This window comes from Crinia signifera, chromosome 11 (assembly GCF_055691185.1).
Source record: "Crinia signifera chromosome 11, ASM5569118v1, whole genome shotgun sequence".
NCBI lineage: Eukaryota > Metazoa > Chordata > Amphibia > Anura > Myobatrachidae > Crinia > Crinia signifera.
Window position 1 is genome coordinate 76,251,144 of NC_139227.1, and position 24,727 is coordinate 76,275,870.

General features: G+C 46.2%; 1 protein-coding gene across 2 annotated transcripts in view; it reads right to left on the minus strand.

The window, feature by feature from the left end:
- Window positions 1–308: 308 nt before the first annotated feature.
- LOC146045923 (pre-mRNA-processing factor 39-like) overlaps window positions 309–24,727 on the minus strand; it is a 53,310-nt gene continuing 28,891 nt past the window's right edge. For both annotated transcript variants that reach the window (XM_083165049.1, XM_083165048.1), the window contains exons 7-14: window positions 20,237–20,341; window positions 19,975–20,139; window positions 17,416–17,542; window positions 17,042–17,310; window positions 7,607–7,782; window positions 2,740–2,811; window positions 889–1,192; window positions 309–786 (exon numbers count right to left, since the gene is read on the minus strand). In XM_083165049.1, coding sequence (XP_083021175.1) covers window positions 724–786; window positions 889–1,192; window positions 2,740–2,811; window positions 7,607–7,782; window positions 17,042–17,310; window positions 17,416–17,542; window positions 19,975–20,139; window positions 20,237–20,341 — 1,281 coding nt within the window. In that variant the 3' untranslated portion in view covers window positions 309–723. The remainder of the gene's footprint in view (window positions 787–888; window positions 1,193–2,739; window positions 2,812–7,606; window positions 7,783–17,041; window positions 17,311–17,415; window positions 17,543–19,974; window positions 20,140–20,236; window positions 20,342–24,727) is intronic.

Consider the following 24,727-nt stretch of genomic DNA (forward strand, 5'->3'; position numbering starts at 1 on the left):
ATAATGTTTATGAGAAGCAGAATAGTCAATGTATGTTTGTATGTAAAAAGTTTTTTAACCCCCATTTTTCGCTGCAAAAACCATTTCCCGTATAGTAAATTCTGGGAATATTAATGATTCAATAAATAAGTTACATTTTATGACTTTTTTTAGTGCGTTCCCTACACAGCAGTCCCTTTTTTCCTCTTGTCCTAAAAATCATTGATGGTAAACTAGTATTGTTGGTAATGATAGACTCTGGAAATATTGTTTTAAAAAGAAAATGTAAAGAAAAATATAACATACAAAAAAAGTAAAATACTACCGTCTAAAAATGAAACATTTGTCCATGTTTTTATTTCTAGTTGGAGTAAAGAACATTTAACAATAAGGGAATCAAATCGTTCAAATTAGCAGTACATCATATCAGAAGTTTTATTTATTAGCATATGTAAAACTATGTATAGAAAGCAAAATATTAAATGAAAATCAATATATACCAACTGCTGCTTAGATATGTGGATTGGGCGGATGAAGGCAACCACTCCAAATATGGTAGTCAGGTGGTGTTTAGATTTCCAATGCCCTTCACACATCATTATGGAATGCCATTGTCCTTTGTAGACTTCTCTGAGATGCAAAAACAAACAAACCTTATCGGCAAAGTCACTTAAATAAAGTAGCCTCTTCAGAGCAATCTGCAGAAAGGACCCCTATTCATGAACTATTGAAAACTAAAAAAAATCAATAAGGTGGAAAAAATCTGTTCTGGGCCCACATCGGAGGGATGTTATACGTTGAGAAGTTCTAAGAAAAGATAGAGAAGTATAACTGATTAGTGACAAATGTACAATTTGAGAACAAATCACCAGGTAACTGTTATACAGCATCATTTTTTCCTTTTCTCACCTGAGGCCATGATCCTTGGTTGAAGAAAAATGGTACACGGGGTCCTCCTAAAAGGGGTGCTGGTCTATAGGGAGCAGGTGGTCTTCCAAATGAAGGATGCGGAGGATTAAAGTATGTTGGCCTAATTGGTGCCATTAGTGGGGGAACTGGTAGCAATGTGGTTTTAATTCGTTTTCCTGCCACGGGTGTAAATACACTGGCTTGTGGCACAGAAGAATTTACAGGAGTTGAATTACTGGTGACTATTTTTGCACTATTGTCCTTCACAGATTGCGTGGTGGAGGCAACAGCATCACTTTCGTCCCTGTATAAAAAATATTACAATTTTTACATTACAGTATTTAATCTAGAAATGGTTGTAAGTTAAAAACATCAAAGTACTGTCAGAAAATTAAAAGCAAGGGAACCCAAGTTGTGTTCTCTAGGAGTGAGCAACATAGGAAAGGTACTGGGGAAATTGACTTCCATTGTACCAGTAGTAATTCCCAGATCCAGTACATTCAAACAGGCTTTATCTGCAGATGCAAACAACCCATAAAAAGGTGAAGAAAGAAAGATTGCAGGATTCTAAAATAAATGCAATTAGTTCTGCAACGGCTTAAAATGTCATCAGTGCTACAGAAACAAGGTACTTCCCATGATTACATAAAGCACACTGGCATCATTAAAACATAGGGACTAAGCATCATTTTGACTGGCTTTTAAACCAGATCATTCAACCTGTTTTCTACCATTAACCTGTGTGTAGTGATTCATCTCGGACACTTCCCTGTTGATGAAGGGGTCGATCTTATTATCGCCGTTCTGATGCCATTTTACGGGTATGGATCATTAGGTCACCACAATGTTGGTCGACATGCAGGAAAGTTGACATGGATTAGGTCGACATGGTGTTTTTCACCTTTTTTGTCCCAAATGTCAACATGGACACTGAAACGTAGCTTCGGGCACACTATTTTATTTCCCCACCACACCCTAATGGATAGTAGGGCATGAAATACTGCCTGTTGGCACATGATGGTTTAAAAAAATTGTGACAAACACCATGTCGACTATTTGACTGTAGATCTAATGACCAGGTCTGCCATAATGCTGGTGACCGAATGACCATATCCCGTTTTAACGGCACCTGAATTAAGCCTAACTCGCACACGTCGCAGGGCCGAATTCGCTTAAATGACTCTCACCCCTATGGAGGTGCAAGCACTTTTAAGCTAATTCAGCCGCCATAAAATGCACCCGGTGTCGTGATGATTTGCACTCGCAAGTCATCCGCAGGTAATAGGAACGACCCCTATGACAGTGGTACACATTCCAAATGAACTTCAGTGGCTTTATTTAGTTATTACCATTTTAAAAATAGTAATATGCAAATCAGGTACCTGTATAACAGTATAGCTCTAAATGAATTATTACGCAACAATAAAGAATAACTTAATACAATGAGGGGTATTCAATGCTGCAGCGAGCGGCCGGCGAGGGGGTTAAACAGCGAGGATTGCAGAAAACCAGCGATCCTCGCTGTTTAACCCCCGCGCCGGCCGCTCGCTCTATTCAACGTTCTCGGGAAATCCTCGACCGTCACAGGACGGCGAGAATTCCCCAAAACAGCGAGACCCGCGGCTGCTGCAGAAAACTCACAGTTTTTAGCCGCGAGTCTCGCTGCTTCTGGAGCCACATCCGCCAATTCTCCCTCGCTCAAAAAACGGAGCGAGGGGGAATTGGCGTATGCGGAAGGTGTGTTGAATGCGGTCAGGGTGAGTGGTGACAGCGAGCAGGAAGACCTGCTCGCTGTCACCACTCGCAAACAGCATTGAATACCTGCCATAGTGGAGTAGTTACAATGCTCACCCATTGCCCTCTTCGCTCTCCACATCGTCTGGTTTTGCCAAAGTTTGGTGTTTGCTGTAGGCACTGAGCCAACTACAGAGAACAAGAGAAATTCCATTTACATTAGGAAGCATAAAACTGCTAATAAGTTCAAATGAGAAAAATGTAGACGTTTATATTATATAAAGCAGTAACAGAATCTGTTCAATATACTGAAATATCTTCTTGTGATTTCATCATAGCAAAATGATGTTAATATGTGACAGTCACCTTTGACACAGAAAACACAGTGGGTACAGCTTCAGAGTAATTGCTAGAAAACTGAGAATAGACATCTTTAACTATTCAAAGTATTGGCCTCATTCTGCTTTTGGCTGTATTTGTTCTTTCCCAACCAATATTAAAACAAAATCTATGTCACTGTTTCACCTTTATTCATATACTACCACAGAAGCAGAACTTAAACATAGCTTTTGGGTGCAAACTGTAATTCACACATGAAGTGATTAATTACTTACGTAAACATACAGTATACTATACTTCGTAAAGAGGATCATCTACATCAGTTACGGCCAAACTCAGGCCCTCCAGCTGTTGTGAAACATCAAGTCCCATCATGCCTTGTCACAGTTTTGCTATTAGTGAATGCTAAAACTATGGCAAGGCATGCTGGAATGTGTAGTTTCACAACAGCTGGAGGGCCACCGTTTGGCCATCCCTGACCTACACAAACAGTAATATACAAATACTGTGCAAATGTTTGAGGCAGGTGTGGAAAAATGGTGCAAAGTAAGAATGCATTTAACAGTAGAACAGAGAAGTTTATTTTTTTGTGACTAAACAGAAGACAAATTGAAATCTAATCAATATTTGGCGTGACCCGCCTTTTTCAAAACTGCATCTATTCTTCTAGGTATACTTGGCACATGGTTTTGTAGGAACTTGGCAGGGAGGAGATTCCAAACATCTTGAAGAATTAGATCTTTTATGGATGTAGGCTTGCTCAAATCCTTCTGTGTCTTCATGTAAACCAGGCAGACTCAATGATGTTGAGATCAGGGCTCTGTGGGGGCCATATAAATCACTTCCAGGACTCCTTGTTGTTCTTTTAGCTGAAGACCTTCTTATTAATAGTGGCTGTATGTTTGGGATCCTTGCACCAAGATAGATTTGAGCCAATCGGGAGCCTCCCTGATGGTACTGCATAATGGATTAGTACATGCCTGTGTTTGTAAGCGTTGAGGGAACCATTAATCCTGGCCAAATCCACCACTCCATTTGCTGAAATGCAGCCCGAACTTGCAGGGAACCTTCATCATACTTGACTGCCTCCAGACAGTACATAGCACCTGCTGCCATTTTTTTTTAACCTCAGGTTTTTGTATATTGTTGAGTTGCTTGGCCTGGTTTCCACCTCTAATGTATGTTTTTTCTGCTGGAATTTTTCCATGAAGACCACTTCTGGCCCGAATTCTGGAAACAGTAGATGGGTATACTTTGTCGCACTGGTTTCTGCCTATTCTGAGCTGATGGCATAAATTTACCATCTTCCATTTTCAAAGGGAAGCATGATGTGTCTTATCTGATGCAGTTAGTTTCCTTGGCCAACTACTGTGTCTTTGGTTCTCAGTGTTACCAGTTTTTTTTTGTACTTCTTTAAAAGAGCTTGAAAACCACATCTTGAAACAACAATCTGCTATGAAATTTTTGCCTGGGAGAGACCTTGCTGATGCAGAATAACTACCTTGTGTCTGTCTTGCCACGGTGAATGACCAGTGACATGAAACAGTCTTCTACAACCTCACGCTTGTAGAAGTTTCACTTTTCCCCCTATTTTGAAGCTTCCTACACAGTGGTTTCAGTTAACCAAGTACACTCATCAACTGCAGGAAGGGACAGCGCAGGGTGGGCATCCAGCGTACCCTATAGAATAAGAGAATAAATTATTTATTGGTAAGTACCAAAATCCTGTTCTGTACGCTGGGAGTCTTAATGATAGTGACACTCCCAGAGCATCCCCCAAGGATGGGAGAGTGCCAAGAATCCTGCAAAACTTTGCAGCCAAACTGACTGGCAGATCCCACTAACGTACCAACACGATATCATTTTACAAAATTTTTCGGCAATAAGCGACACGACACAATCAGGGCAACCACGAAGAGGAAACCACTGAACATGTGAAAAGAACTTAAAACCAAAGTAGAAATTGGTGATGAGACTGCAGTATAAGTTTGACCGCTAAAAAAAACCTAACCAGAGACAGTCTAGCGGCCAGTTTTCCTAGCATATAGGCATTAAAAAGTTCAAAAGGGGAATCTCTCGCATAAATCCAGAGAGTGCGATATTAGTGAATCCGGAAGCGAACTTGAACCACAATAGGTTGGTTACTGTGAACAACTCAAACCCCTCGCCGTAGAATAAAAAAAGAACGAGTACTAAATTCTGCCCTTTGCTCATGAAATATAAGATGAACAACACTGTCATTATCTGTGTCTTCGCTTGTGGTAAAGCAGCTAGGATTCTGGTTGCGCCTTGGGACTTTTTTATTTTGTTGTTTGAAGAGGAATAACACGACAGAGCTTGCAGCTGCGACAGACCTTGGCCTATGCAATGCCAGGGCAAGCAACAAAGCTGTCTTTCAAGATAGTATTTAAGTTCAGCAGACTCCAGAAAATCAAATACCATATATACTCTAGTATAAGTCAACCCAAATATCAGCCGATGCACCTAATTTTACCACAAAAACTGGGAAAAACCATTGACTCGAGTAGAAGCCTAGGGTGGGAAATGCAGCAACTACTGATAAATTTCCCTGTATAATAACACCAGGACAGCAAAGGCTGCTGCCCCCCGCATACCACCAGGACAGCACAGGCTGCTGCCCCCGCATACCACCAGGACAGCACAGGCTGCTGCCCCCGCATACCACCAGGACAGCACAGGCTGCTGCCCCTGCATAACACCAGGACACCACAGGCTGCTCCCCCTGCATAACAGGAGGACACCACAGGCTGCTCCCCCTGCATAACAGGAGGACACCACAGGCTGCTCCCCCTGCATAACAGGAGGACACCACAGGCTGCACCCCCTGCATAACAGGAGGACACCACAGGCTGCTCCCGCTGCATAACAGGACGACACCACAGGCTACTACCCCTGTATGACAGGACTCCACAGGCTTAGCCATTTCTCCCCCTGTACAGACCTGAGGCAGGGCTGACCTCGAAGACACCACCCCCGCCGGCCAGACACCGAGGCTGCAGCACTAGGATGAATTAATGTGGACCTCAGAGGTCTGTGAACCTTCTTACAGGGAGGGTTGAGCCCCTGGATGCCTTACTTGTGAGTCACATTACACTCACACATACACAGGCAATGGCAGGGCAAGTACTGACAGAGGAATTATAACATAACAAATCTGAACCCAGTGAATTTGTATGTTGCCTACTAAGCACTGGGAAGAGACCCTGCGCTATAGCAGAATCTTAATTCCCACCACATATTCCCCCACTCTCTCAATGTTAAAGGGAGGGGGGGGGGGGCAGTGGCAGATGGCGGGTGTCGCTGCAGCGGATAAATAGCTACCTGAGGTGCCTTTTCTCCCCCTGCCTGTATAAAGCTGCCATTTGACCCAGGATCTCTGCTAAGCTATACCTGCCAAGCTTCTATCTTCAGCCATGCAGCCGGAGGCGGCGCACTGCTGCGAGCTCCACTGTGGGAAGCAAGACACCAAGGGACTGATGTCCCTGAAGCTGGCAACGTGGGCTCCAGACCCCAAAGGATGGGACCAGGTCCTCCTGGCAGGGCCCAACTGTTAGCCTGTTATAGAGCTTGGAAAAATGAAGTAAAAAAACTCTGGATCTCAAGACCGGCTCTCCCGGGCACATTTAACCAGTCTGTGGGGGAGGCATAGAGGGGAGGAGCCAGTTATACACTAAAAAATGTGAAGTGCCCGGCTCCTCTAATCCCCCATCTATACCCCATTGTTAAGAGGGTATACCCCAGCATATCCAATGGATAAATGAGGAAAAAAAAAAACATAGTTCAGCATTTTGGCCTCAACATGTTGAATGTTGACATTCTGAATATGTTGACCTATTATCCATGTCAACCTAAATGCACATTGACATGTTTTGTCAGAACGGGTCATCCAGATAGCCTACCCACCACTTCTTCAGGACTAATCTATTAAATGTGAATAAAAAAAAAAAGTTTGGTCTAAAAAACCACACAACAGTGAATTGGGAGCATACATGTCTGGCCGATCACTTTATGTATCAATTGTGACCCAAAACACTAGACGTCCGGACGGTCAGCTCTTTTATAGAAGTTAGCAAATAGCTATTTTGGAGATCAGGTTTATCCAGGATGGCCGTTCCTATATGGCCCAGCAGTAAGAAACTGGCTCTATGTTGTTTGCTATTGTGGATATTTGTATCGTGTGGCAAATGAAGCGGTTAAGCTACTTCCACTCGATCACCCTATTTTGGTGGCTGAATATCGTGGAAAATACATTTTTGCAACAAGTTGTTTACCCCTGGAAAATGAACATTGCAAAGATAAGCCATGTACAGCAGTTAGAGGATTTCATCCAGTCTAGATCTCCTGATCCTGGTTCAGATCTGCCCCCAGTTCGCAATTTGGATTCTAAAAACAAATTTAAGTTTCCTATTTCAAAAATTACAGGATTTTAACGGTTTCTAAAGCGTGTGAGGTAAAAGAATGTGGCATCTGTTTAGACCATATAAAAGCTACACAGATTGTTTATAAGTTATTGACTCCGTGTGTGGAAACAGACGGCCAATGTAAGGACTGGAATTTCAGGTTTGGACTTTTTTCTTGGATGAGTTACAGGATACAGAACAGGATAGGAAAGAGGACACATTACCTTTGGTCACTCATTTCATAGTCCTCTAGGAATTGGAGAAGCCTCTCTGACAGCTGCTTCTTGCCATCAATATGGAGGTTACTTTGCACGGCTTTCTCCACACAGAGTACAGCGTCATCAGTAGCATCTCTGGAAATCTCAATGTCTAGTAGGCATTGGTGAAGTCGAAGGTTATCCTGGACATGCAAATCAGGAAAGTCAGTCAATCTTTAGGCTGAGAATATGCCTATTTACATATATGTGTTCCGTGCTAGGTATACATACCGTCTGTAAGTTATTTTTTTTTTTTTTATTAATATTAAGTACAGTCGCAATAATGTTCAACAACACATCCACGCACACAAGTTATTTTTAATATGTACTTGGGCCTGGAATTGGGGGTATAGGGTTATAGTGTGAACTGGAGTTAGGAATCGGTCTTAAAATGTTAAGTTACAGACAGGAAATTAAGGGGGGTATTCAATGCCGGGTCCCACCAGTAGTGACCCTGGCCCGTTCTCAGCCCGCTTGCCTGTTATTCGCCAGGTGGGATTCATTGTCCCACCTGCCGAACAACGAAAAGGGGGCGTGTCTGCGGAAACGGCAGTGGATCATCAAGATACGGCCATGAACTCGGCAATCCACGGTCGTTTTTGGCAAAATGGGCCAGACTGCATTGAAGAGGCATCTCGGCAGAACGGAACCGACTAAAAGCAGTCAGGAAACACATGGGGGAAATAATGCCGGAGTATTGAATACCCCCCTAAAGCCTGAACTGTCAACTGCATTCAACTTAAGGAGCAAGAAAACTCCTTTTCCACTAACTTCCAAATCCCAGGTTTTGTGTGTGCACATTTTGGTCAGTGTAAATGCAAATTACCCAGGACTAACAAGTGACCAGGGGCATGTGGGAGGGTGCCAGGGTCTTCCATGGATTCAGAAAAAAGGAATTTACTAGGTAAGACAAAAATATTATTTTTCATTTCATGCCTTTGATTAAATGAGATAGGACACAAACTTTGTTTCATGTTCTGAAACCTTGTTTCACGCACAAATAAAATATATATTTGTGGGTATTTCATGTGTTTGTACAACATAAATGCAAGATACCTCAAGATACATCATTGAAATATCCAAAATTCTCTGGACCACAAGCATTTTGGATAACGTATTATTCCATGTTTTAGAATATTTTTATAAGGGATACTCAACCTGTAATATTTGTCAATACTACGTTACGTATGCGTCATATACACTTTAGAATAAATTGCTGTAAATTGTTTTTTAAAAGCCGCCAAAGCTTTGAAAGCTGGATTTAAAAGGGCGAAACTAATGAACACAAAATAAGCCCGATTTTGCATATAATTGTCCTTTTAAATCCAGTCTTCTCAGCAAATGCTTAGAAAGCTTTATCTTTATTAAATACTAGGTGATTCATCGCGCCCTATGGGCGCTCTTCACACCGGCGTAAGGGGCTGCGCCCCCTAAATTTGTGAACGTTTGTATTGTGTGAAATATGGTTAGAATTGTATGAAAGATGCCCTGTATTGCAGCTTGAGTTATAGGTGAAATGTGTTAAATAGAGAGCATATGATTTGGAAGGGGGTGTGTATTGTTTTGTTTAATTAAAAAGCGGTTACAGAGTAAGATGTACATTGATAGTGTGGAGGGTACAGTGACATTTGTGGGTGTGGCGGGGGTGTGCGTGCGCGTTGTTGAGGTGTGTGTGCGATAGTATAGTAGGGTGTTTTTGAGTCAGCGGCTCCCCACTGGCGGAGGTCACGACCAGGGGCGGATTGGGATGGAAAACCAGCCCGGGAAATTTCTGGAACCAGCCCTAATGGGGGCGGGGTCTGTTGAGGGGCGGAGTCTGATATGTGCAGTGGTGGAAGTGGAAATAATGAAGTGGGGCTATGTAAAAGTGAAGGGCGTAACTATGCACACGCCAAAGGCGCATGCACTCTGGAAAAGGGGGTGTAGCTACACAAAAGTGTAGTGTACAACCCGATATACCCCTTATAACACAAAAGTAGGATCCCTTAGAGCAGGCATGTCCAAACTGTGGCCCTCCAGCTGTTATGAAACTACACATCCCAGCATGCCTTGCCATGGTTTTAGCATTCCCTAACAGCAAAACTGTGGCAAGGAATGGTGGGACTTGTAGTTTCACAACAGCTGGAGCACCATAGTTTGGACATGCCTGCCTTAGACTATCTAGTACCGGGAGAGCACTCAGAGTGAGAGGGAGGTGCAGGGTGGGAGAAGGGCCTTAACTTTCTGTCTGGCGCAGCCCATTTTCTTTCCATTCCCTGGCTGCAATGGCCATGTGCAACAATGCCATAACTAGACATTCTGGTGCCTCGTGCCAGAAGGGGAATTGGAACCCCCTCCCCTCCACGCACACATACACAAATAGGCATAGTGCATGCCCTAGGTGCACAAAAAGTTAAGGTGCATGGCTTCATGGGAAGGGGCATGGCCACATAATAGTACCAATTCACATTACACCACATAGTAATATCCATAATTCACATTACACCACACAGCAGTGCCACTTATACACACTGCGTCAGGTAGACCGTAACACCCCTTAAACATTATGCCACACACTGTAATGTCCATTATACATGTTGTACACCGTAGTGCCCATTACAAATTATGCTGCAGACCATAATGCCCCTCACCGTAATGTCTATCACATTAAACCACACACCATAATGCATATTACACATTATGCCACATACCCTAATGTCCATTACACATTATTTTTTACACTGTAGTGCCCATTACACATTATGCTGCAGACCATAATGCCCCTTAAACATTATGCCACCCACTTTAATGCCCATCACATTATGCCACACACCATAATGCATATTATACATTATGTCACACACTGTAATGCTTATTACACATTATGCCACACAGCATAATGCCCATAAATAGAATTGTATCAGTCCATTGCCACAGTATTAGGCTAGGGGGAGGACAGACTGCATTCATAGGCGTGCCCAGTGCATTACATTAGGGTGTGCACTGCTGGAAAAATATTTCTGCCATTTTAAATATTGAATTATGATCACTTATATTTCCCCTAACCCCCTCGCTTTTTGGGTCAGTGTTCTGCCTGCCAGTGTTGAACATGTCCTTCTAAGAGGAAGGCTATATGCTATATAATCCTCTGCCTTCTCACCAATGACATGGCACAGGAGAGAGAGGGCACGTGTGTGCATAGCGTGATGTCATAGAGTCACATTGTGCGGTTACATTCAGGGGCTGGCTGGCAAACTTTAGCCTGGGGACATTCATACAACACTGGCCCATGAGTCTCAGCCCATCCTCAGGAGCCAGGAGGAGACTAAAGGTGGGTTAAAAGAAAGAGGCAGGATGCTGGGTTTTAAAATGTAAGGGAGCCGGGGACAGGAAGAAGTGTGAGCTGTACCTTAGGGCAGGTATGTCCAAACTATGGCCCTCCAGCTATTGTGAAACTACAATTCCCATCATGCCTTGCCACAGTTTTGCTATTAGGGAATGCTAAAACTATTGCAAGGCATGCTGGGATGTGTAGTTTCACAACAGCTGTAGGGCCATAGTTTGGACATAACTGCCTTAGGGAGAGTGAGGGGTGACTCCTAGGGCCGGGCTAGGTGTACCTGCAGTGCTGACAGATCCCCACTGACAGCAGGGAAGGCAGACAATGGAGAAGAGCAGCACAGAGGGCAGAGCCATGCGTGTGCGTTCATCATCGTGCAGGGGCTGGAATGGCTGACGGAGATGTGGGCACATCCAATGCTGTCTATAAGCCTGTCAGTGTTATTAAAATATCTGAGTAACATGCAATGTAATAGAGCAGCATTGATCATTAGCCAGTCCTATCGGCGATCACTGCAGGAGCCAGAAAATGAGTGTCCTGGACATTAAGCAACCCAGACACCCCCCCCCCCCCCCGCCCCCCGTGCGCACGCATATGGCTGCATTCGATATTCATTTTATTCACCTCGGCAGGCTTGTCCTCGGTCCCAGGGCCGGTGCTAGGGTGTTCGGCGCCAACCTGAAAACTATACATTTGCGCCTTTCCATACTTTACAAAGGGACAGTGCATGCCAGAGGCATGTGCTGAAAAATGCCTGTGGCGTAATTACAAATTGTCCGCAGTAGCAGCACTGCTTACACACACACGTTGCTCCCAGTAGCATCACCGTGTAGTGCCGCTTACACACAAAATGCCTGCAGTAGCAGCGCTGTTTAAACACAAAATGCCCCCAGTAGTAGCTCCACTTAGTAGAAGAATCAGAATCAACTTTATTGGCCATGTATGCTTGCGCACACTAGGAATTTTTGTGGATTTACAGTGCAGCATCAAGCAGGGATGAAGGGGGGGGGGGGGGGGGGGGGGGGGGCATTACATACATTACATTAAGACATTACATGTGGGGAACACATACCCGCCGAACTGCACAGTGCCTAGGCAGCCATCAGCGGCGCCACTGGTCACTGCAACAGCCAGGTAGGTAACAATACAAGCAGAGACAGTACAGTTATCACACAGGGAACATATTTGGCTGAGCTGCACAGCTCCTAGGCAGCCATCAGCGGCGCCATCTTGATCATGCTGCTCAAAGGCAGCAGTAATAATATTTGTATTTATGAACCACTTTTCTTCCAAAGCTGACACACCCTGCCAGCGTTGCTTACATGCATAAAGTGCCCATTAGTAGCGCCCCTTACACACATAGGCCCTAATTCAGATCTGATCGATCGCAGTACAAATTTGTTCTCAAAATGGGCAAAACCATGTGCACTGCAGGTGGGGCAGATGTAACATGTGCAGAGAGAGTTACATTTGGGTGGGGTGTTTTGAAACTGAAATCTAAATTGCAAAGTAAAAATAATGCAGCCAATATTTACCCTGCACAGAAACAAAATATCTCACACAAATCTAACTCTCTCTGCACCTGTTACATCTGCCCCACCTGCAGTGCACATGGTTTTGCCCATTTTGAGAACAAATTTGTACTGCAATCAGATCTGAATTAGGGCCAATGTGCCCACAGTAGCAGCGCTGCTTACATGCATAGTGCCCCCAGTAGAAGCACCAAGCAGCACCTCTTAAACACATAATACCCCCAGTAGCAGCATCAATTACAAGCATAACGTCCCCAGTAGGGATACGGTCATTGGGTCACCAGCCTGAGGGTCGACATGCAGGAAGGTCGACATGGGTTAGGTCGACAGGGTTATTAGGTCGACAGGGTCATTAGGCCGACATGGGTTAGGTCGACAGTCAAAAGGTCAACATGGGTTTTTCCACATTTTTTTTGAGCCGGCATGTGCCGACAGGTAGTATTTCATGCCCTACCGTCCACTAGGGCGTGGTGGGAGAATAAAGTAGCATGATGAGTGCAGCGAGGTATGCAAGGGGATGCGGTGCTACATTTCAGTGTCCATGTCGACTGTGCTGACATTCGGGACAAAAAAAATGTGAAAAACCCCATGACCTTTTGACTATTGACCTTCCCCATGTCGACCCAATGACCCTGTCGACCTAACCCATGTCCACCTAGGCTCATGTCGACCTAATGGTGTTGACCTAATGACTGTCGACCAACATTGTTGTGACCTAATGATCCATGCCCCCCCCCCCCCCAGTAGCAGCGCCACTTAAATGCATGATAATGCCCACTGTAGCAGCGGTTACATGCATAATGCCCGCAGTGCCACTTACACATATAATGCCCCCAGTAGTGCACCCCCTAGTAGAAGTGCTGCTTACATAGGTCTCCTGTAGAGATGCCACTTACATGCATAATGGGGATATTCTGGTTGATTCGCAAAGCTGCAAATTCGCAGCCTTGCAAATCCACCAAACCCCACCCGGCGAATGAACGCCCACTTGCCCCCCTTCACAATGCGGGTTTGCCCGCACAGGCTGTGCATGGATGTTTAGCATAAACATCCATTTGTATGCCGCGGGTAACCTCCCACATCTTTCGATGGTCACGACCATCGACAGACGTGGAAGGTACACGCATATAAAAGTGACTTTCAAGTCACTTACATATGCATGCACACTGGGTCGGATATGGGCGGGCAGCTGACATCCGGTGATGTCAGCTGCCAGCCTCCTGCACCCGCATCACCGCCTCATTACTATGACAACGCCCAGCATTCTCATGGGAACGCCCATGGAATGCTGGGAGTTCCCATATGGAAATGGAGCAGCCCGGCGCACCCCTGCCCTTCTCTGCCCCCCGCACGCCATTTATGGTGCGTTCACCCGGCGAACCGAAAGTTCGCCGTGGGAACATTTAGCATGTAAGCGGTCCTGCTACGGAGAACATTGGGGGTTATTCTTATTCCTTCGGTTCGACCAATGTTGCGCATCTGCGCAGGCGCGTTTCTGCGCATGTGCAGACGTAGGGTGCCTACGTCTGCACATGCGCAGATGCGCAACATTGGTCGGACCGAAGGAATAAGAATAACCCCCAATGTTCTCAGTATCAGGACCGCTTACATGCTGAATGTTCCCATTAGGCGCGATAGTAGTGCCCCTAACACGCATATTGGGGCAGATGTATCATAGCAGCGCTTATCGCGCCGCTATGATACTTCCTGCTTCGCCTCAATAGCGAGGTGAAGCAGGAAGGGACATCGACAAGATGTATTAACATCTTGTCTGCCGAAGCGGGGGAGCGTTAACTCCCCCCTCCGGCGATGTCCCTTTCTGGAGATAGCACATCAGTTAATACTGATGCGCTATCTCCTGTCCCCCGGCCGGCCGCACTGGGCATGCGCGGGATCTCGCTGTTCACGCGAGATCCCCAGCGCAGCCCACAGCTGACAGCAGGGACAGCGCTGTCCCTGCTGTTTAGATAGGGCTTCGCCAGCCTGATGCTGGCGAAGCCAAAGCAGGCTTCGTGCGGAACGGTCAGCGATGCTGACCGTTCATACATTCGGCCTGCTATCATTTTGATAGCAGCGCCGATATGGACAGGGGCGCATAGCGCCCCTGTCCTTTACCGCATCTCACCTGCTTCATACATGGGGGAGAAGCGGTATCAGTGCACATAACGTGCGCTGATACCCCTTCTCCCCCATAACGACCCTTCATACATCTGCCCCAATGCCTGCAATAGCAGTGCCATTTACATGCATAATGCCCCCCCACTAGCAGCCCCCACCCCACACACACAGACTGACATTACACACTATGATTGTCTCACCGCTTGCTTGGTTGTCACTCCACTTACTTAAGAGTGCTTGGCAGCCATTGTGACAAACACAGTGTAGCTCCGCCCCTTGGTGTCGCTTAGCCATGCCCATTCACCCGCGTAGCTCCGCCCCTTTTCGGGACACGGTGCCTGTTGCTTAATAGGACTTGTTCCCGAGGATTTTCAAGTTGCTGGCTCCACTGCCTGACGCCTCCCATTGCTTTGCATCCTTCACCCCTGTCCTTCTCTGCCGCTGCCCATGTCGTTCTGTTGATGATGATCCCCAGCCGCACGAACATTTTGCGCTGCCTGCTGGGGATCAGATTCTGTGACTGTAGCTCTGCCTCTGCTAAGCACCATGGGAGGAGCTGCGGCGGGCGCACATGCGCTGCAGCCCTCCAGCGGCCATTTTGCTTTCTGGCAAAATGCCACTCAGATCGTTTTGAGGTCCGCAGCAGCCCTGTAAGTGAGGGAGAGCGGCCGGTTCTGGTGGCTTATGGGCCGGCCCGCCGGGAAATGGCCCGGTTTCCCGGCTAGCCAATCCGCCTCTGGTCACGACACAGGAAAACAGGAGGCTGGGTAGTGATAGGGGTGTGTGGGCATAAGGGGGACTAAAGAGGACGGTGGGGGACACTGTGCAGCTTCTGCCAGTGGGTGAGGGAGTACAGGACGGTGCCCCTGAGTCAGTGTCTCCTCCTACTGGGTGGGAGTTAGGGTGCATGAGAGCAGGCGGCTGGGTGGTAAAGCACGATAGGGGAATGTGGGCAACACAGGGTGAGAGGGTCCCCACTGGCGGAAGTTACAGGGCAGGAGAACAGGAGTCAAGGTAGTGATAGAGGTGTGTGGGAATGAGGGGTAGTAAATTTGGCTGTTGCTGAGTAGGGATAGGCATTGGTGCAGATGCCATCGATGGTTGGCATTGATGGCGATTTTGCACCCTGCCATCGATAGTAGTAACATATTGCTTGGATAACCATTGATTGTTGTAGCCATCGATGGTCATCCATTATATCTGACTGAATAGGCCGTGGGTCAATCAGAACTTGGTGGCGGGACTTCCGGGTGTGGGGGGCGGAGCTATGCTCCGTGTCCCGGCACCTTAAAAAAATTTGAATCTTGATCGGTTCTCCTTTGCCATCGATGTAGGGAAACCATCTGGTCCTCCCACATCGATGGCAAAACCATTCAACATCGGCCATAAACCATCGATTATTTGAAATCATTGATGGTCGATGGGCATCCCTAGAACTGGAGGAGGGTGGGGGACAGTATGCAGCTCCCGGCAGTAGGTTAGTGGAGGGAGTGAGCGTGCATGAGAGCAAGAGGGGGTGTGCGGGAATCCGCGATTAGCGGAAGGGGGCGGGGGTCCGCAAATCGTGGGGGGGGGGCTTGAATCGCGGGAAGGGGGGTCCGTAAATTGCGGGAGGGGGGTTGTCGGGTCAGTGAATTGCGGGAGGGGGGGTTGTGGAGTTCTGTGAATCGCGCCGTGAAACCAGGGGGGGGGGGTGGCGCGGGGGTCCGTGAATCGCGGGAGGGGGGGTCCTGGGGGAGCTGCGAATCACAGGAGGGGGGGTGCTGTGAATTGCGTGAGGGGGGGTGTGAATCACGGGAGGGTGTGTCCGTGAATCGCGGGAGGGGGTATGCAAATTGCGGGAGGGAGCGGTGGAGGGGGAGTGAATTGCAGGGGGGTCCGCAAATCGCAAGAGGGGGCCCGCAAAACGCGGGAGGGGCCCGCAAAACGCGGGAGGGGCCCGCAAAACGCGGGAGGGGCCCGCAAAACGCGGGAGGGGCCCGCAAAACGCGGGAGGGGCCCGCAAAACGCGGGAGGGGCCCGCAAATCGCGCGGGGGTCCGCAAATCGCGCCGGGGGGGGGGGGGGGGGGGGGCGTCTGCCGAATTGTGGGAGGGGGGGCCCGAATTGTGGGAGGGGGGGTCGGGGTCGCGGGGGTCCCACGAATCGCGGGAGGGGGGGTCGCGGGGGGGTGGATGGTGGCTGTGGAGTAATGGGCGGCGTGTAGTGTAGCCCTGGCTGGGCGGGGGGAGGTGATGTCAAGGGGGTGGAACGTTATACACATGAAAACATACACATAGAACACTGGTCTTTTCCCTAGGGGGGGCGGGTTTGTGTATGCCGCTGGGTCGGAACGTTAGCTACACAGGGGATGAGTGACAGATCTGGACTACAAATTCCTTTATATGTAGAAGCACCAAACATCAATATTTGCAAGGCTTCTATGGCTTCTCACCGGTTCCTTCTGCAGAGCTTCAGTGACTGCATCTCTTGCTTGCAATGGATCCTTCTTGAGTTTTAGCAGTAGCCGCGCAAGCTTGACAGTATAAAATGCCGCCAGCTCCTTGCCTGCACTTAACTGCACAGCTTCCCTCAGCAACCTTTCTGCCTCCTGTAGATTCCCATTTCGCCTTTCCAAATTCACACGTTTTAGACACACCATGGCCAAACCAGGCTTCATACTTTCTGCATTGCATAAGATAATACGGGCTGCTTCCACACGTCCTAAGAGGAAATAGTATATACAAGTCTTACACCATCTGCTCAGTCTCCAGATAGACAACATCCAAAGTCTGGCTAACAATTCCTCCAGCATTACATTACACATACCATGTTTCTCTTCAAACTCTGCCCAACGAAGATGTAGAGTGACTTTCCTTGGCAAATGAATCAGACAAGCTCTCTCATATATAGAACGAGCAGCTTCCACAGAATGGTTCTCCATATATCGGGCATACTGTAAAGACACATAATTCATTCATGTACACTCAGATCATATTTATTAACAATCTGATAATCCATGTATATTATTTCCCAAAAGATGAGGACATTAAAAAAAAAAACGCTCCATGGCCAGCTAAGCGGCAGTAAGTATTCACCCATCTTACGCGGTGACTTATATCATACAGAATGCTTTGCTACTTTGGGAATGATTCCATTCACACCACCCTTGTATTCTCTGCCTCATTATATTGTGTAACCGTGCTCGGCACAACATACGTGGGATTTTTATAATGACCTCATCTCCATACACACCACCTGTATTATACTGTATTGTGTAACAGTGCTCGGCACAACATACATGGGACTTTTACAATGACCTCATCTCCATTCACACCACCTTTGTATTCTCTGCGTCATTATACTGTATTGTGTAACAGTGCTCAGCACAACATACATGGGACTTTTACAATGACCTCATCTCCATCCACACCACCCTTGTATTCTCTGCCTCATTATACTGTCTAACAGTGCTCGGCACAACATACATGGGACTTCTATAATGACCTCGTCTCCATCCACACCACCTGTATTATACTGTATTGGGTAACAGTGCTCAGCACAACATACATGGGACTTTTACAATGACCTCATCTCCATCCACACCACCCTTGTATTCTCTGCCTCATTATACTGTCTAATCATGCTCGGCACAACATACGTGGGACTTCTATAATGACCTCGTCTCCATCCACACCACCTGTATTATACTGTATTGTGTAACAGTGCTCGGCACAACATACGTGGGACTTCTATAATGACCTCGTCTCCATCCACACCACCTGTATTATACTGTATTGTGTAACAGTGCTCAGCACAACATACATGGGACTTTTACAATGACCTCGTCTCCATCCACACCACCCTTGTATTCTCTGCCTCATTATACTGTCTAATCATGCTCGGCACAACATACGTGGGACTTCTATAATGACCTCGTCTCCATCCACACCACCTGTATTATACTGTATTGTGTAACAGTGCTCGGCACAACATACATGGGACTTTTACAATGACCTCATCTCCATCCACACCACCCTTGTATTCTCTGCCTCATTATACTGTCTAATCATGCTCGGCACAACATACGTGGGACTTCTATAATGACCTCGTCTCCATCCACACCACCTGTATTATACTGTATTGTGTAACAGTGCTCGGCACAACATACGTGGGACTTCTATAATGACCTCGTCTCCATCCACACCACCTGTATTATACTGTATTGTGTAACAGTGCTCAGCACAACATACATGGGACTTTTACAATGACCTCGTCTCCATCCACACCACCCTTGTATTCTCTGCCTCATTATACTGTCTAATCATGCTCGGCACAACATACGTGGGACTTCTATAATGACCTCGTCTCCATCCACACCACCTGTATTATACTGTATTGTGTAACAGTGCTCGGCACAACATACATGGGACTTTTACAATGACCTCATCTCCATTCACACCACCTTTGTATTCTCTGCCTCATTATACTGTATTGTGTAACAGTGCTCGGCACAGCATACGTGGGACCTTTACAATGACCTTGTCTCCATCCACACCACCCTTGTATTCTCTGCCTCATTATACTGTCTAATCATGCTCGGCACAACATACGTGGGACTTTTATAATGACCTCGTCTATATCCACACCATGCTTGTATTCTCTGCCTCATTATATTGTCTAACAGTGCTCGGCACAACATATGTGGGACTTTTACAATGACCTCATCTCCATTCACACCACCTGTATTATACTGTATTGTGTAACAGTGCTCGGCACAGCATACGTGGGATTTTTTTTATGACCTTGTCTCTATCCACACCACCCTTGTATTCCCTGCCATATTATATTGTCTAAGTGTCTGAGTTGGCACCGCTTACTGATTCAGCCTGTGTGTATATAATAATGCAGAGTACCCCTAATCATTTACTATCTTCCATTTTGGTTTTGAAGTTTTCTGGAAAACATAATTTACAAGAAAAAATACCTGCAATTACAATGAACAGAATGGGTCATCATGCCATAATTTATATCCAGCATGAAAGCCCTTGCCCTAACTGTTGTAATAAGGGGGGTAAATGTATGAAGAATGAAGTGCATGGTACTTCAGCTCCTAACTGTCCCTTTTTAAACCAAAGCAAAAGGAGGAGGAAAAAAAAAGACTCGTTTTGTTGGGGCACTCTTTAATTGACTGATTTATTGTAATGTAATAAGTATGATGTGGGATTATGTTAATATTGAAAATAAACTCCTAATCAAAAAAAATATATAAGCCCAGCCTGTTTCTTAACAGTAGGGAGCTGATTGGCCGGTGATAAAGTACCAGGCACTTTATCACTTCTCCTCCCTTATGACTGCTTCATACATCTACCCCAGTGTGAGGCTCACCGCCAGCCAGAAATCTTCGTACAGTGTGCAGGCCATCAGGCAGCGCTCATACAGTATCACTATCCGGTCATGTTGACCCTGAGAGATCTCAAAGTCCAGATATCTTCTCCAGTTCTTTAGCTGCTTCACGTTTATTGCTGAGGAAGTGAAATAAAGGTTTTTGATCTGTTTGAGGAAGAAATTGAGAAAATAAAGTAATATATAATTATAGGATACATGTATTTGAATGAATGAATGAATGAATGAATGAATGGCAACTTACCTCATTTTCAAATGAACAGCGTTTTTTACATTCAGCTTCATTTAAGAGATATAGTTGTTCCCTGCTTTTTATAATGTGTTCACGAAATTTTAAAATCTCAGAGTCCTTAAAAATGTAAAATATAACAAAAAGTTTTGTAAGAATTACTGTGGTCTACATAGTCATAGTAACAGTAACAGTTCATGTGGATAGTTTGGAATGCGGTCATTTAGTCTACAGCATTATGGTCGACACCATTAGGTCTACATGGGGAAAAGTTCGACATGGGTCTAGGTCAACATAGTTCTAGGTCGAAAGGTCGTTAGTTCGACCTTGGAGTTTTTCACTGTTTTTTGAGCCAACATGTGCCAACAGGCGGTATTTCATGCCCTACCATCCACTAGGGCGTGGTGGGAGAATAAAGTAGTGTGCCGAGAATAGCGAGGAATCGTGCCCGACGCATTGCGATGTGTCCATGTCGGCTGTGTTGACATTCAGGTAAAAAAAAACCTGTGAAAAACTCCATGTCGACCTTTTGACTGTCGACTTAGACAATGTCGAACTAATGACCTGTCAAACTGACGACCTGGACCCATGTCGACCATAATGCTGTTGACCAAATGATCCCAACCCGATAGTTTATGGAAGCAGGTCAAGTGTTGCTAAGGGTTCAAAATCCGCATCTCAGATGCGGTTGTGATGCCATAAAGTTGCCTACATTCAGATTGTGATGTTTAAAACATAACTTTTTAAAATGATATATTAAAATGATTATGTTTTTTTATTATTTATAATCAGATATTTATATAGTGCACACATATTACACAGAGCTTTACAAAGAATATTTGAACATTCACATCAGTCCCTTCCCCAGAGAGCTTACAATCTATGTATATTCCCTACCACATGTACATGCACACACATTAATTCAAGGGTTAATTTTGTTGGGAGACGAACTGATACAGTGCCTGAAACTTTATCAACGGCCAATCAGCACCTAACTGTCTCTTTTTAAACCCAGCCTGTTACTTAACAGTCAGGAGCTGAATGGCCGGTGATAAAGTACCAAGGCACTTTGGGCCTTATTCTAGTTCACTCTGACACTCTTATTTTGTTTCTGTGCAGGGTAAATACTGGCTGCTTTATTTTTACACTGCAATATAGATCTCACTTTGAAGTAAAACCCCACCCAAATCTAATTCTCTCTGCACAAATTACATCTGCCCCACCTGCAGTGAACTAGAATAAGGCTCTATATCACTTAAACTTAGTCCAATGACTCAAACTAGGAGGACTGCAAAAACGTCAATACAACTGACATGTCCCACGGAGCTGTAGGCGGTACAAAAGGAGGCTGTGCAGAACACCTTGTAAAAGTATCTGAACCTCCGGAATCAAAGACAACTTCCTAAGATGATGGAAAAGGCTGATATCTGTACCTTGATAGAGCCCAAATGCAGCACTATTATCGACTCCAGCCTGCAGAAACCGGAGGAACCGACCCAGTCAGAAAACAATGTCTCCAAGAACTGATGATAGGTGTCTAAACGTCACCGGCTTTCTAACCTGAATCATGGTAGGGATTACATTACCTGGAATACCCTTCCTGGCTAAGATCAGCCATTCAACTTTCAAGCTGACAAACTAAGCCGTCGTAAGTCCAGACAAACGAACGGCCCTTGCTGAAGAAGCTCCCTTCTCAGTGTAAGAGTATAAGGTTCATCCACCGACATGGCCAGAAGATCAGCGTACCAAGGCCCTTTGTGGACAGTCTGGGGCAATCAGAATTGCTTGCACCCTCTCCCTCCTGATCTTGCGGAGTACTTGGGACAGCAATAGAATTGTAGGGAATAAGTATACCAGCTGGTATGACCAAGACTTCGACATTGCTTCCACTGCCATGGCCTGAGGGTCCCTGGTCTTGGCACAGTAAAGCTGCAGCTTCTTGTTGAGCTGAGACGCCATCAGATCTATGTCCGGACAACCCCACCGGTCCGTGATCAGCTGGAACACCTGTGGGTGGAGACTCCACTGCCCCGGGTTTAGGTTGTGGCGACTGAGAAAGTCTGCCTCCCAGTTCTCCACGCCTGGAACGAAAATGGCCGATACGGCCCTTGCATGCTTTTCTGTCCAGAGGAGGATTGTGGAAACCTTCAGTATGCAGGCCCTGTTTTTTGTCCTTCCCTGACGACTGACATATGCTACAACCGTAGCGTTGTTGGCCTGCACCTGAATCACCTCATTTAGGAGCAGACAGATGGGAGGTCTGAATCAAAGCTTGTAAATCGCCCAAAGTTCCAGGGTGTTGATTGGAAGGAGAGACTCGTGGCTTGACCACCTGCCCTGAAACTGGACCCCTTGAGTTACAGCTCCCCAGCCTCTTTGGCTCGCATCCATCATTAACAGGACACAATTTTGGATCCCAAACTGTCGTCCCTCCAACAGGTGAGACCACTGAAGCCACCACGCTAGAGAAACTGTAGCCCGAGGGGATACCCGTATCGGTCAATGCACAGGAAGTCCAATTGAATACTCCTGGCGTGGAAATGCGCGTATTGGATGGCCTCGTAGGACACCACCAACTTTCCCAAAAGGGTAATACTGTCTGGTTTGGAGACAGTATCTCCCTGACCAATTCCTGAATGGCCGTCACATTGTCCAGCAGAAGGAAGACCCTCTGGGCCATGGTGTCCAGAATCATCCCCAGAATAAGAGGTCTCTGGGTAGGCAGCAGGTGAGACTTGAGAATTAAGAAGCCACCTGTGCTGGGACAACAGCTGAGTGGTCCAAGAAATGCGAGCTGACAGCTGTTCCCTGGACCCCACCTTTATGAGGAGATCGTCCAGGTAAGGGATGATGTTGATCCCCTGCAGCATCAGCATCATCGCCATTACCTTTGTGAACACTATTGGTGCTGTGGACAGCCCAAAAGGCAAGGCATGGAATTGGTAATGATCCTCCAGCAGGGCAAAGGGCAGGTATGCCTGATAGGGCAGCCAGATTGGGATGTGCAGGTACGCATCCCTGATATCCAGAGAGGCCAGAAACTCCTCCCATTTCCAGGCCGGAGATTACCACCCTTAATAATTACATTCTGAACTTGATTTGAGGTTCAGTATTGGGCGCACTGAGCCATCTGGCTTCAGTGTGACAAATAGGTTTGAGTAATAACCTAGACCACTATGGGGAGAAGGGACCGGGACAATGACCCTGGACCAACTGGTATAACGCCACTAGTAGTGTATCCCGAGTAACCTGGAAAACCGGTAGACAAAACTTGAAAAATCTGTGAGTCGGGCAAGTGCTGAACTCCAGTACGTAACCCTGGGAAACGACATTACATACCAAGGAATCCTGGCAGGAAAATAATGTTGGTCCAGGGTCATTGTCCCGGTCCCTTCTCCCCATAGTGGTCTAGGTTATTACTCAAACCTATTTGTCACACTGAAGCCAGATGGCTCAGTGCGCTCAATGCTGAACCTGGAGCTCCAGTGTGCATACTCTCCTGAGAGCACATTTTTCTAAACTGAGCTGTGGGAGGCGGCATAGAAGGGAGGAGCCAGCATACCCTGTTTGAAGTTTTATGTGCACAGGCTCCTTTTGACCCCATCTATACCCATAGTACTAAGTGAATCCCCAGTATCCCTTACGGATGATAGAGAACAGTTTAAAACACTGGGCATCCCTCTGATTGGCTGAGAGAGCTCAGCCAATCAGAGGGCTGCCCAGTGCTTTTAAAAAATGTTAAATTCTGCCGCTGCGCTGACCCCCGCCGCCCGCTAGCGCTCCTTTACAGCCCTACGCTACTCCACCGCCCTCTGTCCACCCTCTTCAAGCACACAATGTGTCATCGCAAGATGGCAGGTGACATCGGGTGCTGGAAGAGGTCACTTTTTACACCAGAAGATGCGATCGGATGCGATGGACATCGCACTTCGATGACATAAGTGTATGGGCAGCATAAAACTCACACTATTACAGTAAAGGGTTTGCTTTTCTACAAATAAAATGTCCCAAATGAATACTGATCGCAAGTGGCAATTTGAGCTTCTGATTGCTCTTCAAGTTTTAAAATAGTGTGTGTATGTTGGCTCTCATCAGATGAAGACCTAGGGCAGTGATGGCTAACCTTGACACTCCAGCTGTTGTTAAACTACACATCCGAGCATGCCTGCATCAGTTTTAGCATGGCCAAATAGTAAAATTGTAGCAGGGCATGCTGGAATGTGTAGTTCAACAACAGCTGGAGTGTCAAGGTTAGCCATCACTGGCCTAGGGTGACCATGTGCCTAAAAATTAAATTTTTAAATTTAAACAAAATACTTTTCAGAGTACAAAGGGGACTGTACATACTGGGGTATAAAGATGCTTGAACAATTTGGGCCTGAGCTTACAGCTATGAAAAAAATAATAAAAAAGGAACCTTGGTAAAACCATGTTGCAAAGATAATGGGTGTGTCTAACCATAATTCTTATTTACAACATAAAAACAAAGCTGTTCACTATGGACCG